The sequence below is a fragment of the Triticum aestivum genome, chromosome 7B, assembly GCF_018294505.1.
Source record: "Triticum aestivum cultivar Chinese Spring chromosome 7B, IWGSC CS RefSeq v2.1, whole genome shotgun sequence".
Classification (NCBI taxonomy): Eukaryota; Viridiplantae; Streptophyta; class Magnoliopsida; order Poales; family Poaceae; genus Triticum; species Triticum aestivum.
This window is the reverse complement of record NC_057813.1, coordinates 741006052-741019754: the sequence shown is the minus strand read 5'-3', so window position 1 is coordinate 741019754 and position 13703 is coordinate 741006052. Positions and strand designations below refer to the sequence as shown.

Here is a 13703-nt window from a genome sequence, read left to right as displayed (position 1 = left end):
CTTGTGTGGTTTCATAACCACAGTTAACATCCATGCAACAAGTAACTTCCATATTGTTCATATTCCTATTAGGCATGTTTCTCTCCCTTTTGGGTCATGAGGTCATTTCAGACCCAAACATGCATGTTGACCTTCTCTCATACTACCCATGGTGTTAACACACATGATTAACAACTTAGAAAATATGTTATCTCATGATCCAACACACTTCTTGACCTACTATCATTTCACACCGTTGATGTTTCACAAAGCTTTACCGAATGAATAAATGCTTGTCCAAACAATCTACATATCAAAACCATCATGGGAAATGAATAGAAAAGCCATTCCAGGTGACACATTGATCATGAGGCAGTATACCAAGTCCTTCCCTCAAGTTTAGCAATAGCGTCAGTCAATCACCAAAAAATAGGAAGCAAGAAATTGAAAAGTTCCACATAAGCTTTACAATCGTCCTTGGGATAAGGATATTGTTTCGATAATTTCTGACAGGGCTATACTTTGGGCCAAGAGTTATTTTTTCTCACACAAGCGGGATTTGAGTAGCCTCCAACCATTGTGAATATTAAAGCTCATGTTGTGCCATAGGCGGCTACTCTTGCTCCATGGGTGACTACTCCTTCTTGAGCTACTCATGCTCAGTCGGCAGCTCATTCAGATCAAAATTGTGGTTATTGATCATGGAGACCTGAACCCCTCGAGGTGCCATTTCCCCTACTTCCAAGCTCCCCAGTCCTTCACTCTCGACCCCACCTAAAGAGAACATGTTAGGGTTGAACGATATGTCTTTGTGCACATAAAAACACTAAAAAATCTCAACCAAACAAATGTGCACTACACTAGAGTTCTCGCCTAGTTATCGATCAAAAGTGGTGGTTCAAAAAACCGGTCAGCAATGCTACTTAACACTAATGGCCGGCGGGATTGTTGTGAATCTGACTATAACTAAAATTCTATTTTTGTTTGAAAAAGGTAGTAGTGACGGGCCCAATATGTGGTCCGTCAATGGCACGTTGTTACGAGTGACAGAGGACAATATTGAGGCTAAACATGCTACTTGTTAGTAATATACAACCCACCACTTACAAGCCGTAGTCACATCCTAACAGTTACTAAATCAATACCCTAAATCATCAATGGTACGTTGTTACGATCAATTGTTGTTATGATCAGTAGGTCGCAACTTAAAAAATAGTAGCCTCACCCAGTAAGCTCATTATTCCTTCCTGCTATCATTCATCCCTTATCTAGCTACTAGCACACTTGTCTTAATGCTTTGTCCTCCACAGTCATGCAAACTTCCCTTGTTAACTGCTCATCATGCCATATCGTCCCCCCACTTCCTCGAAACTAATTCCTATGAGGAAGAAACCTTGCGTTGTCCCTCCTCCTCCTCAATGTTGTTATCTCTATGGAATGTGGCATGGGTGCCAACTGCATGAAATCATTGAGTTTGTCCGAGAGAAGCAACACAGTGGTCCAACTTCCTTTGCAACCTAGATGATGACGGTGTTCAGTTCTGCCTTGGTCCTTGCACCATACGGATCAGTATCGGCCAATGGTGCAGTATGGTGGAGGCCTTCTCCGTCCAGCTTCTTGGCTCCTATTCTTCAAGCCACTCCCCATTGTTGTTTTTTATATTCGGATCCCCAACTCTATGGATTCTCCAAACATCACATGATGTCACGCACTGAGGAAAAGTAGGTTCGAGTAGTGGAGACTACACATTGTTGGCAGGTGCTGGATTTGGACTGGCCATGGCCTGATTTTCTTTTCTGATTTATTCACCATTGGCGGGCTCGTGCCTGTAAGTGGCTTGTTTCTCCTCCACTAAGTATAGACTACTAATGGGAGTTCAACCCGTCACTGCTGGGTGTTTCTGGACCTTCACCAGTTAGGCTTTATGGAGTAGTCTGGAATATAAAATAGAGAGAGAGAGAGAGAGAGCATGAGAATTGGGGCTATATGTAGGGAGAATAACCATTTAGTATGAACCAATTTTGAGGTGGAACAACACACCTTGACATGCCTTGAAGGCACATGAACTTCTTTTAATTTCTACATACCAAAAACTAATATGATTCCTTAAAACATACTGACCAAAATACATTCCATATCTATCAAGATTTACACATAATATATTAGTAAAAATTATTTCTTGTTAATAATCAGAGAGCAAGGCAACATTTAAATATATGTGTTCCCCATAAAGAAGCTAATGTCTTGTCTCTCTCTTTGTGACTTTGTTTCTTTGGAAATGATCCATTTATGGTGGCTGATTCCTTTATGCGCTCGTTCCCCCAGGAGCTATTCATATTTACTGAAATTTGCATTATTCTTCAAGTTGGCACCTATATGTGTCACACTCTTAGCGTCGTCTTCACATGTGACAAGACTTCTTTCGATGTCGCTTGAACACTAGCAAGTGTATTTGCCTTGAAAAAAAGAAGAGCTAATGTCCTCGCTTCCTATAGATAGAGGAGACTATATGATTTGGATAAGACATCCTTCGTAGAAAGGCAAATGTAGCAGAAAGGCTCCAGTGCAAAAAAAAGTACCAATGGAAGCGAACATATAAATACCTTATGGCGGGCCCAACATGAAAAGAAATGCTAAGGGCGATTATAGGCGACCGACAAGTAGTGCTAGGGTTAGGTTTCTATTCATCTATGAGGTGATGACACTCTATACTCCTACATTGATTGGTCTTGGTGCTTCCACTCCTTTGCGCGACTATGGGAGAGAAGGCGTGGCGTAAATCGACAGCTCAAGTGAACAGGGCGACCAAGGATCATTAAGATGAGAACCTTCAAAGTCCCTGACAGATGGAAATGCTTCAGGGGAGGCAGCTAATCTCTCAACCAAATTAACAAGGAGCCCAGAAGTTAACAACAAAAGGAACTAATAGATCTCATGCTTGAGAATCAGGATTCCAGACCGACCGAGGCCTACTCGGTGGTCAGTGGTTGGAAAGGCATGCTCACTCCAGCAAATCAACATCAACGTGTTTGCTAGGGCTACGCAACATACATGTGACACTATTAGGAAGTCCAAGTAAGTCACATTAGAAATAGTATCTTCTTCTTTAGATTCCATAACAAAGGAGTCTAGAAGCACGCTCTATATAATTGAATGTGGCAATTTGGTTTTAATGTGATAGTTTTGAAGGATTATGATGAAAAAACCAGGTCATCGAAGATAATGTTTTGTATGACGGAGCCATGGGTGATAATTACAGATCCTCCCCTATATAAATGATCATATACTTTTGGGAATGCTCTTGGGAATTGTCTTGGTGGCGTGGTAAAGAGTGATGTTAAGAACGATGGATTTATGGGGGAACCATCTCAGATTTAGAGATAGATTTCTTTCACTAGTCTAAGGCTTCTTTATCCACTCTTCAGCAAAAGATGAGGGGACCTTGTTTGATTTTCAATTTGAGAAGATACCTCTCTTTTGGATTGACTACGACAGACTAGCACATGTTGACAGATGATTTGAACCACAAAATGATTCCTCACCCTAGTTGGGTGAATGGTTGAGGGCATCACTTGGACATGGCTCCTCATAGACAAAAACTAAGTAGAGGCCGGTGAAAGAAAGCACGAACTTTAGTTTTGGGAGCACTAGGTCAAGCAAGGGCGTCTATGGGCGTAGGGGTCATGTAGCGTTGCATGCCCGTCCATTTAAGTGCAGGTCATACACTGATTATACACCCTCTGTGGACTCTCTCTCTAGCGAGGATCCTCGAGATGGTCTTGTACAGGGTAACTGCCTAAGATGAAGTGTAGGGAGGACCAATTCAGGCAAGAAATGTGACATGATTGTGAACTAAGGGATGATTTAAATCTAAAAAGTAAGTGGGACCTGAGGAAGGAGCATGAAAGTAAGCAAGACATAAAAAAATCTATATGGGAAAGGGTGCAAGGCCATTGGGAAAGATGACCCATCTACCTCAGAGCAACGCAGACGAGGCACTTTTGTTCATAAGACAAGGCAACGTGATGGTGACCACCAAAGGCGTCACAATGATTATCACCTAAAGCTACTGGATAGGAAGAGAGATTGATGAAAATTTGTGTAGCTAAGGGAGGCTCCGAGAGATTGGATCCTAATAATACATTTATCTGTTACAATGATACCTCAACAAAGAATTCTTTTAATCACAACAACTAGGAGATTACTTGAGGAGTTTCACACAAATGGAGCGCATTAGGGAGAGTGTAGCCAATAATAGTGTTTCAAAACTTTGTTTTAGTAGCAACATGTACACTTGGGACAATAAGAGGGTGCGGGATGAGATCGTTTATGTACATGTGGACAGGGGTCCATGCAATGATGAATTCGTGCATTCATTGTAGGATACACCCATTGAACATGTTGTCATGGAGGACCAGACCATGGTTTGCTCGTTAATAGATCGCTAGAAAACCTAGTCATTACCAAAAGTAAGAAGAGGGCATTAACGTTTGAGGAGAGGTGGATGCCCATGTAGGCATGATAGTGTGCATGTGATAACAATTTCGGCCAGAGTGAGCTCTACAGGAAGCGTAACAATGTCACCAATGATATGAAACATTGAAGTGGCTCTATATTTTGTCTTGTATGTTGTCAGATTACTAGGCACAAGGTCCAGCTTCGATGGAAAGGGTAGCGCATTGGGATCCAGACATCCTTGCTGAAGACCAGCGAGATTGAAGCGTAGCTTCATGTGGTTCGTGCACAAGAACAAATAATGTGTATGCAATGTTCCCAACTGGAATTTCTCAAGGAAGACGATCAAAACATGAGGGCGGATGGCATGAGTTGTACTATTGACAATGAGATGGGGAAGATTTCGGCCGATTTCTATGCTTAGTTGTTTTCTTCAGAAGCCTCTGTTGATGCTGACAACATCTTAGCTCACATCCGACCCTGTGTGACTAGTGATATGGAGGAGAGGGTGAACACGGACGTGATGGATGAAGAAATTGAGAATGCACTATTCTAAATTTGACTGGCAAGAGCGCAGGGGCTAGACAACCTCTTACTTATGTTTACCAATTTCACTAGTTATTTCTAAAAAATGATGTACGCATAGTAATAGGTGATTCTTTTAATGGAGTTATTTGACCAAACTTTAGTGATATGGTTCTAGTACTAATCCCCAAAATTACCTCAATGGAGATACTTCCTCAAATGGGATCAATCAACTTATTGAACACGCTCAGTCAGATTGCTTCAAAGGCCTAGCAAAGAGATTGAAGGTTGTCATATCCATAATGATCACGCAGGAGCAAAGTATGTTCGTTCAAGAAATAGAAAAATCCAATGTTCGCAATTAAACTATACATGATGAAGGCCTATAAGAGGGTGGTTTGGATTTTCCTCGATCTGATGATGAGGGCACTTGGTTTCTCAGATAGGTTGATCTTGATGATTATGATGTGTGGTACCCCGGCCAGGTTTTCTATCAAATTGAAAGGAGTGTGTTATGTATTTTTTATACTATGAAGAGGGCTCTGGCAAGGAGACCGATGGTCTCCCTATTTTCTTATTTTCTATGTTGCGAGTTTTTTGGCCTTTCTCATGAGTGCTCAAAGATAAAGAGATCAATGGTATATCTTTTGGGAGCACTAACCCCCATGTAGCCCACCTTATTTCTGCAGATGATAGTATAGTATTTCTTCAACCGTCAAATGGCAACTTTGTAACCTTAAATATATCCTATTTGACTACGAGTGGGCCTCGGGACAAATGGGAAATTTTCTAAAAGCTTCAACATTCTTTGGGAAGTGAGGCAAATAGGAGGACTAAGTTGTTGTTAATATCTTTGCACAGATCCTAAGGCATTGAGCGAGCATTATTTGGGGTCCCAACCGTGGTGGGTAGGTCAAAGGAAGGAAATTTTAAACATATTAAAGAAAGCTCAAATGGCAAAGTGGTTGGATTGGAAGGACAAGGTATCTCAAAGGAGGGAAAGGAGGTGCTAGTAGAATCAGTGCTTCAAGCAACACCTACTTACACCATGAGTTGCTTCAACTCCCCAAAGAAAATGTGTTAGAACTTAACTATGTGATAGTATGGAAAACCGTGAGTACCCATAGTAGGGTGGTGAACTTGTGGGGATACACGACAAGGTAGTCCGCACAAAGGTTTTTACCTAGGTTCGGGCCCTCGGTGAGAGGTAATGCCCAACATCCTGTATCTGATTTTTATTCATGGTGGAGCACCTTGTGCGAGGGGTTTAGAGTGGAGATGAAGTATAATGCTACAGAGAGTATAGTCTATGAGAGTATATGTGAATGACAACCCCGAGCCCCTCCTTATATAGGTGGCGCGGGCTAGGTTTACAAGGAATCCATCAGATCTCATACCACTGCCATCTTAGCTTGCCTGCCAAGATGCTCCCACAGTCCTTATCTAGGCTCCTGAGCTGCCCTACTGCACCGATCCTCCAGTTGGCCTCTTGGGCCCTAAGGCAAGCCTGCTACCGGGCTTCCCACCCAGAAGACATCCCTAGCGTATTGCACCTTTAGTAGCCCCCTAGCGTGTCTGGAGTTGGAGTTATGCTTAGCTTCAGGATGGAGAATCCAGGAGGCCTCCTTTTGTCTTTTTGGCTATTTAGACAAGGCACTTGTGACCTTGCGGCTAGTCCGATTCAACATAGGTAGTCCATCCTCCCCTCCATTTAATCTATTTTGATCATATACATTCTAAACCATCATCGCCAGCTCTTTTGCAACTATAAGCTGTTGTCACAGAGCTAAAAAATTATGGCTCATGTGGTGGATGTGCAGTTGCACGCTTATTCAGTAACGTCTATGCTTGGAGAAACAAATTTATTGTCTTCATGTTTGGTAATGTTGATACGTTACTGATGTTCCAATCTCACTCATGTGTATGTACATAAAAATGGAGACGAGGTGTGCAATGTTAACTAATATTGTTGAAAGGCCGACCATCGATCATCGCGGTGCTGCAAGCCCGTGTGTTCAGTGCTGGAAGCCAGTAACTTGGTGCAGCAATGCTATTGGTCAGTGAACTTTTCATTGCTACAAGGTGGTTGAAAATGGTGCACCAGTGCTACAAAGTTGGGGTTACCTCATGTTGCAATGTTCTGTTTAGTGTTGTAAGGTTGATCACCGGTGTGCTTTTGACTAGCCTATCATGGACACCATTGTCGCCTCCATGTTGGTCTATTGCTGAGAATCATGGGTGTATGTTGCGAAGGGTGGGTACAGGAGACGAGAGGAACAACTAAGTTGGTGGTTGATTGGGTAGTGATGTGTGACCCAATTGAACGACTCACGGTTGGGCGTAACCTAGGAAGATCTGGTAGATGCATGCTGATGATCCATCGGTTCAGGCCTATATACATTGTGTTTTTTCACTTATTTGTTGAAGCTAATGAGTATGCGTTGTATATCTACAATTTTTTGTATAGACATGCTCACATGTTGCGACGTTTTTACGAGGTCTCTCAAAAGAAAATTGAATTATATTCAACAGGCTGGTTTCAGGGGTAAATCAGTCAGATCGCTCTAGCGCCGGATGCCCCTGTTAGTCTTCCTCTCTCTTCACCATATCCATTCACTTTATTTCCACCACGTGCACACCCATCCTTTATTCCCCTTTCTCTATGACAATGAGTTGGGCTAGCACTGCCACTCAATGATGTTGCGACTCTCCGACCATCAATGCTACAAGCCATCGCTATATGCTGAAAAAGGAGCACTATGCTACATCGGCCAAGGCATACGACATCTCAAGGTCGTGAGTGTGTTTGTCGGTGCAGCACCCTGATAGCCGATGTTGCAAGGCAGTGCTTTCATATGGTGCAAAAAACACATAATGTGTTGTTAGGTGCGGCATCCGTCTTCTCATATGTGCTACAACTATGGCCGATGTTGCAGGGCGATGGTCGTATCATCGCTAGTTTTGCAGGGGCAGTCACAACAATTCCTAAGATGCACAGATCATAGTGGTGCAACCGCATATTCTCGCGGGATGTGTTTTATCCCACGAACAGTGCCACATGCCACGGCCCATGTGTAAATGGGTGATGGTGGTGGTGGCATCAACTACATTGTCTGTAAGACAATGTTGCAAGGACGACGCCTCGTTGGCGCATTGTAATAATACTTGCAGGATATCCAAGCGATATCAGGGATCTCTAGGGTACCAAAGCCAGGTGTTGCAAGGGGACGTAATTGTCTGTTGCGACGATGTGGGAGGGGTGGTGGATACACATGTATTGTGGAGGCTATGGAGGAACACGGTTTCCATTCTCTCTGCTGCCGTGTAGTGTGATCCAATGCTCCATATGTCAATTCGATGGCTGGCGATCCGACTAATTTCGTTGACACCTAAAATGTGCTGAAAAAAATATGTGGAGATATTTCTAGCCATTGCATGTTTCTTATTACAGTTCATATGTTTTCCACGCTGCAGCATAGTGCTGGAGCTCGCCTATGTATACACAGCTAGTGACAAAACAAACTACACCTAGGTGGGACTTGATTAAAATCAGGTGAGTAAGGCGTCCATCCCTCGGCCGACTGACGCGTAGCACCGCCCGCACCAACGTCAATGGAAAGAAAACATGTGCAGCTTCAGCTAATATATAACAATACTAATAATGAAAAAAAAAGACCCAGCATGGACAGAGCTAACAAGCTTCAGTCCAATACCAGTATACTAGTGATGACGAAAAACCAGCATGCACAAGAGTTAAGCAGCTTGTTTGCCAGTGTAGCCTGCACGGAGACGATGTTGACAAAAAAAGCAGCATAAAGTATACTTACCAACCGCACTTGACGACGCGATGCTCCCTCGCATGCGCGGCACCCCCTGGACCGGCGCCATCTCGTTCTTGTCCATCTGCCAGACGAGACCGCAGCGATTAGAAAATCCAAGGACATATACACACCACGTAGTTCATGCACATACACATCAGGCAATTCAGTAAGCTACAGTACAATTCACATGACTAGATTAAAGATTGTCAGTAACTTCAAAACATTAGGCACCGGTTAACTTCAAATCACTAGTAGGAGAGGGGGAAGCGAGTGCAGCTCACCATCTTGTCATCGGAGACATGGTTTGCATGCAGGGTGGGGGCGCGAGCGCGGCTCACCATCTTGTCGTCGGAGACAGTGTTTGCATGCCGGGTGGGGGCGCGAGCGCGTCTCATCATCTTGTCGCCGGAGACAGCGTGAGTACGCGGGGCCCCTGGCGCCGGGAGTGCAAGCACCTTCAAGGGGCCTTCCCGGGACTCCCGGGATTCCAGCTCCTCTCTGATGGCCGCTGGGGGCGGGCTTTTCTCCTGGGGTCTCCCGGGCTTGCGCCTGCGAACCACCGGCGTTATCTCGTTCCTGTCCATCTGCCAGATGAGATCGCAGCGATTAGAAAGTCCAAGGACATATACCCAGCACGTAATTCTTGCACATACACATCAGGTAGTTCATTAAGCACTAGCACTAATTCACATGACTAGATTAAAGATTGTCAATAACTCCAGCTCATTAGGCACCGGTTAACTTCAAATCACTAGTAGCAGAGGGGGGGGGGGGGAGCGAGCGCGGCTCACCATCTTGTCGTTGGATACCGCGCTTGCACGCCGTGTGGGGGCGCGAGCGCGGCACACCATCTTGTCATCTGAGACAACATAAGCACCCCGGGCCCCTGGCGCCGGGAGCGCAAGCACCTTCAAGGGTCCTTCCAGGGACTCCCTGGATTCCAGCTCCTCTCTGGTGGCCGCTGGGGGCAGGCTTTTCTCCTGGGGTCTCCCGGGCTTGCGCTTGTGAACCACCGGCGCAGGGGGCGGGGCGGGGCCCGCCAGGCTGTGCCCCTCGTGGTTGGCTGCGGGCATGGCACTGACGTCGGAGCTAGACATCGCGGTGGATCGGTCGAGCAGACGCACGGAGTTGGTTGAGGAGAGCGGGATGAGAAGAATGTGAGCGAGGAGGAGAAGCATGTGTTGCCTTTTATGAACTGAAACGGAAGGCACAGGCCAAGGTGGGGACCGCGTGTAAATCTACAGATTTATTTATTTAATACCAGCAATTAATAGTAGCATACCTTTGGTATATTTCTATTAAATATTCTTATATTTTGGTATACTATTAAATATATATTTGTATACTAGTATTTAATAGTAATATTCTTATAGTCCCACCATCCCAAAATTTTTGTCTTTGATTTGTCTAAATACGGATGTATCTAGTTACATTTTAGTGTCAGATACATCCGTATCTAGACAAATATAAGACAAGAATTTTGGGACGGAGGGAGTATTTAGGAAAAATGATATACTACTATTAAATACTATTATCTCTGTTACTAAATATAAGAATAGTTGTGACAGTATTTAATACTCCCTCCATCCGAAAATACTTGTGATCAAAACAAATAGAAAGGGATGTATCTAGAACTAAAATACATCTAGATACAGCCTCCTTTATTCATTTTGATGACAACTATTTCCAGACGGAGGTAGTAGTAACATTCTTATATTTTGGAACATATGTAATATTATTTAATTGTTGTATATCTTTGGTATACTATTAGATATATCTTTGGGATTCTAGTATTTAATACTAGTAATATTCTTATATTTAATGAGGAATAAAGATATATCACGACAAAAGAATATTATCTCTATTACTAATTATTTGAAAACAGCTAATAGTATTTTATAGTAATATTCTTATATTTTGGAACAGAGTTATTAGAATTTAACTGTAGAATATCTTCGGTATACTACTATTAAATATTCTTATATTTAGGTATATCTTTGGTATACTAGTATTTAATATTCTTATATCTTTGGTATATTAGTATTTAATAGTAATATTTTCATATTTAGAAACAAATATACACTTACTATTCCCTCCGTCCTTCCCTTCAGAGTTGAGCTTGCTCACAACCATCTTTCAGTCCATCTCCATGACGATCGTCTAAACCCCAACTTCCTTCTCTAGTGCAAGGACATGGCGACATGCTAGTAACTTCGCCACTTTAGGTTTAGTTAGAGAGGGTAAAAACGGCATCAGCCTACAACAGACTCCCTTGGATGGCCTCTCAGGATTGTAAAACGTTATGTTCGTGGGAAACTGAACGACACCCAATACGGGTGTGGCTATCTCATTATAAAGTGTCTACACGAAAGCTACGTATAAACATTATCTAACAACCTCCCTCAATCTTCACTAGTGGAAAAAGGGTTAGCCACAACTTTCGTTGGTGGCGCTCCATTTACAACCAACGCCACCACTATTTTTTTTCAAATAGTGATGGCGTTGGCTGATTTGGTACGATATTAGTAGGGGCATAGTAGTGGCGTTCGAAAACAAGGCAGTGTGAGAAATATATGAGATCAACAATTTGTACCAGGCGTAATATATCGCTGTCGTGGAATAGCATGGAACGCCAACACTATTATATTTAGTTGTGGCGTGCTGTTATAACCGACGCCGCTATTGTTATTCTGTCAATGCCAACATTCTTACATTACTATTTTTTTTGGTATATTCTTTTTTATAGTATATTATTGTTTACTTTTATTAATTTTCAATTATTTTAAATAGAAATATTGACATTTTTAAAAATATGTACTGAAGATTTTAAATTTACTTTTTTCCTTTTTAGTTAGTACTTGAAATATATAGTTTTGAGCCTTCAAATATTTAGTTTCACACTTCAAAATTTTTAAGTTTTTAGTTTTTTATGTGGTGATATTTTTAATAGTATATTATAGTTACTTTTATTAAATTTATATTATTTTAAATAAAAATAATGACATTTTTTAAAATATGTAGTTTGAGACTTAAAATTCACTGTTTTTTCCTTTTTAGTTTGAGACTTGAAATATATAGTTTTGAGCCTTCCAATATGTAGTTTCACACTTCCATTTTTTTTTATTTTTAGGTTTTTGTGGTGAACTTTTTTATATTCTATTATAGTTTACTTCTATTAAAATTTCATTATTTTAAATCGACATAATGACATTTTTTAAAATATGTATTTTGAGACTTTAATATTGTTTTCTTTTTAGTTTAAGACTTAAAATATATAGTATTCAGCCTTCAAATATTGTTTCTTTTTAGTTTTTTGTGTGGTGATCTTTTTTATAGTATATTATAGTTTACTTTTATTAAATTTATATTATTTTAAATGGAAATAATGACATTTTTTTAATATGTACTTTGAGACTTACTTTTTTTCCTTTTTAGTTTAAGACTTGAAGTATATAGTTTTGAGCCTTCAAATATGTATTTTGACACTTCCAAATTTTTTTAGTTTTTTATTCTGTGATCTTTTTAATAGTATATTATAGTTTACTTTTGTTAAATTTACTTTTTTTCCTTTTTAGTTTAAGACTTGAAATATATAGTTTTGAGATGACAATTTCTAGGTGGTGATTTTTTTTCTTATTGGGCAAGCACAAATAGTATTAGAATGCCGTGGGGGTCAAAACCAATGGGGGCAACGACCCCCTCAACCCACTCTCACTCTGTGACCCGCTGCTCTGTTTCGTTCCCTTTTCTCTCCCTCTCTCGCCGCTGGTCGTGCCACTTTGATTTTGGCCGATTCCGACGATTGTCGTCGTTCTCCGGTCTTGAGGTACACATCTGAGCCTCCCACTCTCATCTAGTCCATTTGGAATTTTTTTTAATTTAGAGGTGTGTTTTGCATCTGAGCCTCCCACTCTCATCTACCACAGGTGACGATGACGGCGACAGAGTAGACTGTAGGCAACCCTCGGCTCCAACCCAGGTGAGCATATCATCCCTCCCTCTTTTGCTGTAGGTCACTGCCATTGTAATTTTTTTATTTGTATCGCTAGGGTTCATCACTGCTAGGCAGTGACAATGTGATGTAGTTGTCTAGAGTTAAGGTAGATATATTTTTCAATCATCGGTTAGCACTAGCTGTAGAAACTAGAAGTGCAATCTGTCAATAAAATTAACACTACTAGGGAAATGCTTATACAAGTTAGCAGCTACTAGTTAGCAGTAGCGCTGGAAAATAGTCAACGCTGCTACTAGTTAGCAGTAGCGCCGATCCAGGAAAGTGCTACTATTCTGTCTATAGCAGTAGCGCTGGAAACCAAAAACATGGTACTACTACGTGGGACCAGACGAGGCCACCGACGATAGATGTAGTACCAGCGCTGTGCAGAATCCAACACTACTACTAACAGTTTAGTAGTAGCGCTTTATTTTACTGCGCCGCTACTGCTAATGGGCCCCACTTAGTAGTAGCGCTTCTCCAGGAAAGCACTGCTACTAAGTACGGTAGCAGCATCGCGTTTTGGTAAGCAGCGCTACTGCTAGTTGCGGCTGGTGCCACCTTTTCACCCCCTCCCCCTCCTCTCCCCCACTTTGCCCTCTCTCCCCCTCCTTTCCCCTCTCCACTCTCCACCATTGTTGCTCTTCTTCTCTCTTCCTACTACCTCTCTTCTCTCCTCATTAATGTCCCCCTCCACCATAACTCTTCTCCATAAATGGCCTCTCTCACATCTCTCTTTCTCCTACCTCTCGTCCTCTCCCCATTAATGCCCCCTCCACCATAACTCCATCTCCATTAGTTAGCTAGCTAGATTCACCTCTCCTCCCCAACAACTAGATCTAGCTAGCTATTTAGCCATCCACGCATGCTCTCTCGATCGGTCTCTCTCATCATCTAATTAACCGCGTGCTCTCTCGATCGGTCTCTCT

General features: G+C 42.1%; 1 protein-coding gene across 1 annotated transcript; it reads right to left on the bottom strand.

Annotated features, from left to right (window-relative positions):
• Positions 1-348: 348 nt before the first annotated feature.
• On the bottom strand, positions 349-9394 carry LOC123155699 (uncharacterized). The gene is made up of 3 exons (XM_044573850.1): positions 9062-9394; positions 8787-8862; positions 349-753 (listed from the first exon to the last, which is right to left on the bottom strand). The coding sequence occupies exons 1-3, from the start codon at positions 9362-9364 to the stop codon at positions 629-631; spliced, it is 504 nt and encodes a 167-aa protein (XP_044429785.1). The 5' UTR covers positions 9365-9394; the 3' UTR covers positions 349-628.
• Positions 9395-13703: the final 4309 nt, after the last annotated feature.

Excerpts from the sequence above, each read along its gene's own strand:
- LOC123155699 (XM_044573850.1), bottom strand. The coding sequence starts at position 9,364 with ATGGACAGGAACGAGATAACGCCGGTGGTTCGCAGGCGCAAGCCCGGG. Across the intron at positions 8,863-9,061 it reads ATGTCTCCGATGACAAGATG|ATGGACAAGAACGAGATGGC; the intron begins GTGAGCTGCACT and ends CTCGTCTGGCAG. Across the intron at positions 754-8,786 it reads CGCGTCGTCAAGTGCGGTTG|GTGGGGTCGAGAGTGAAGGA; the intron begins GTAAGTATACTT and ends TGTTCTCTTTAG.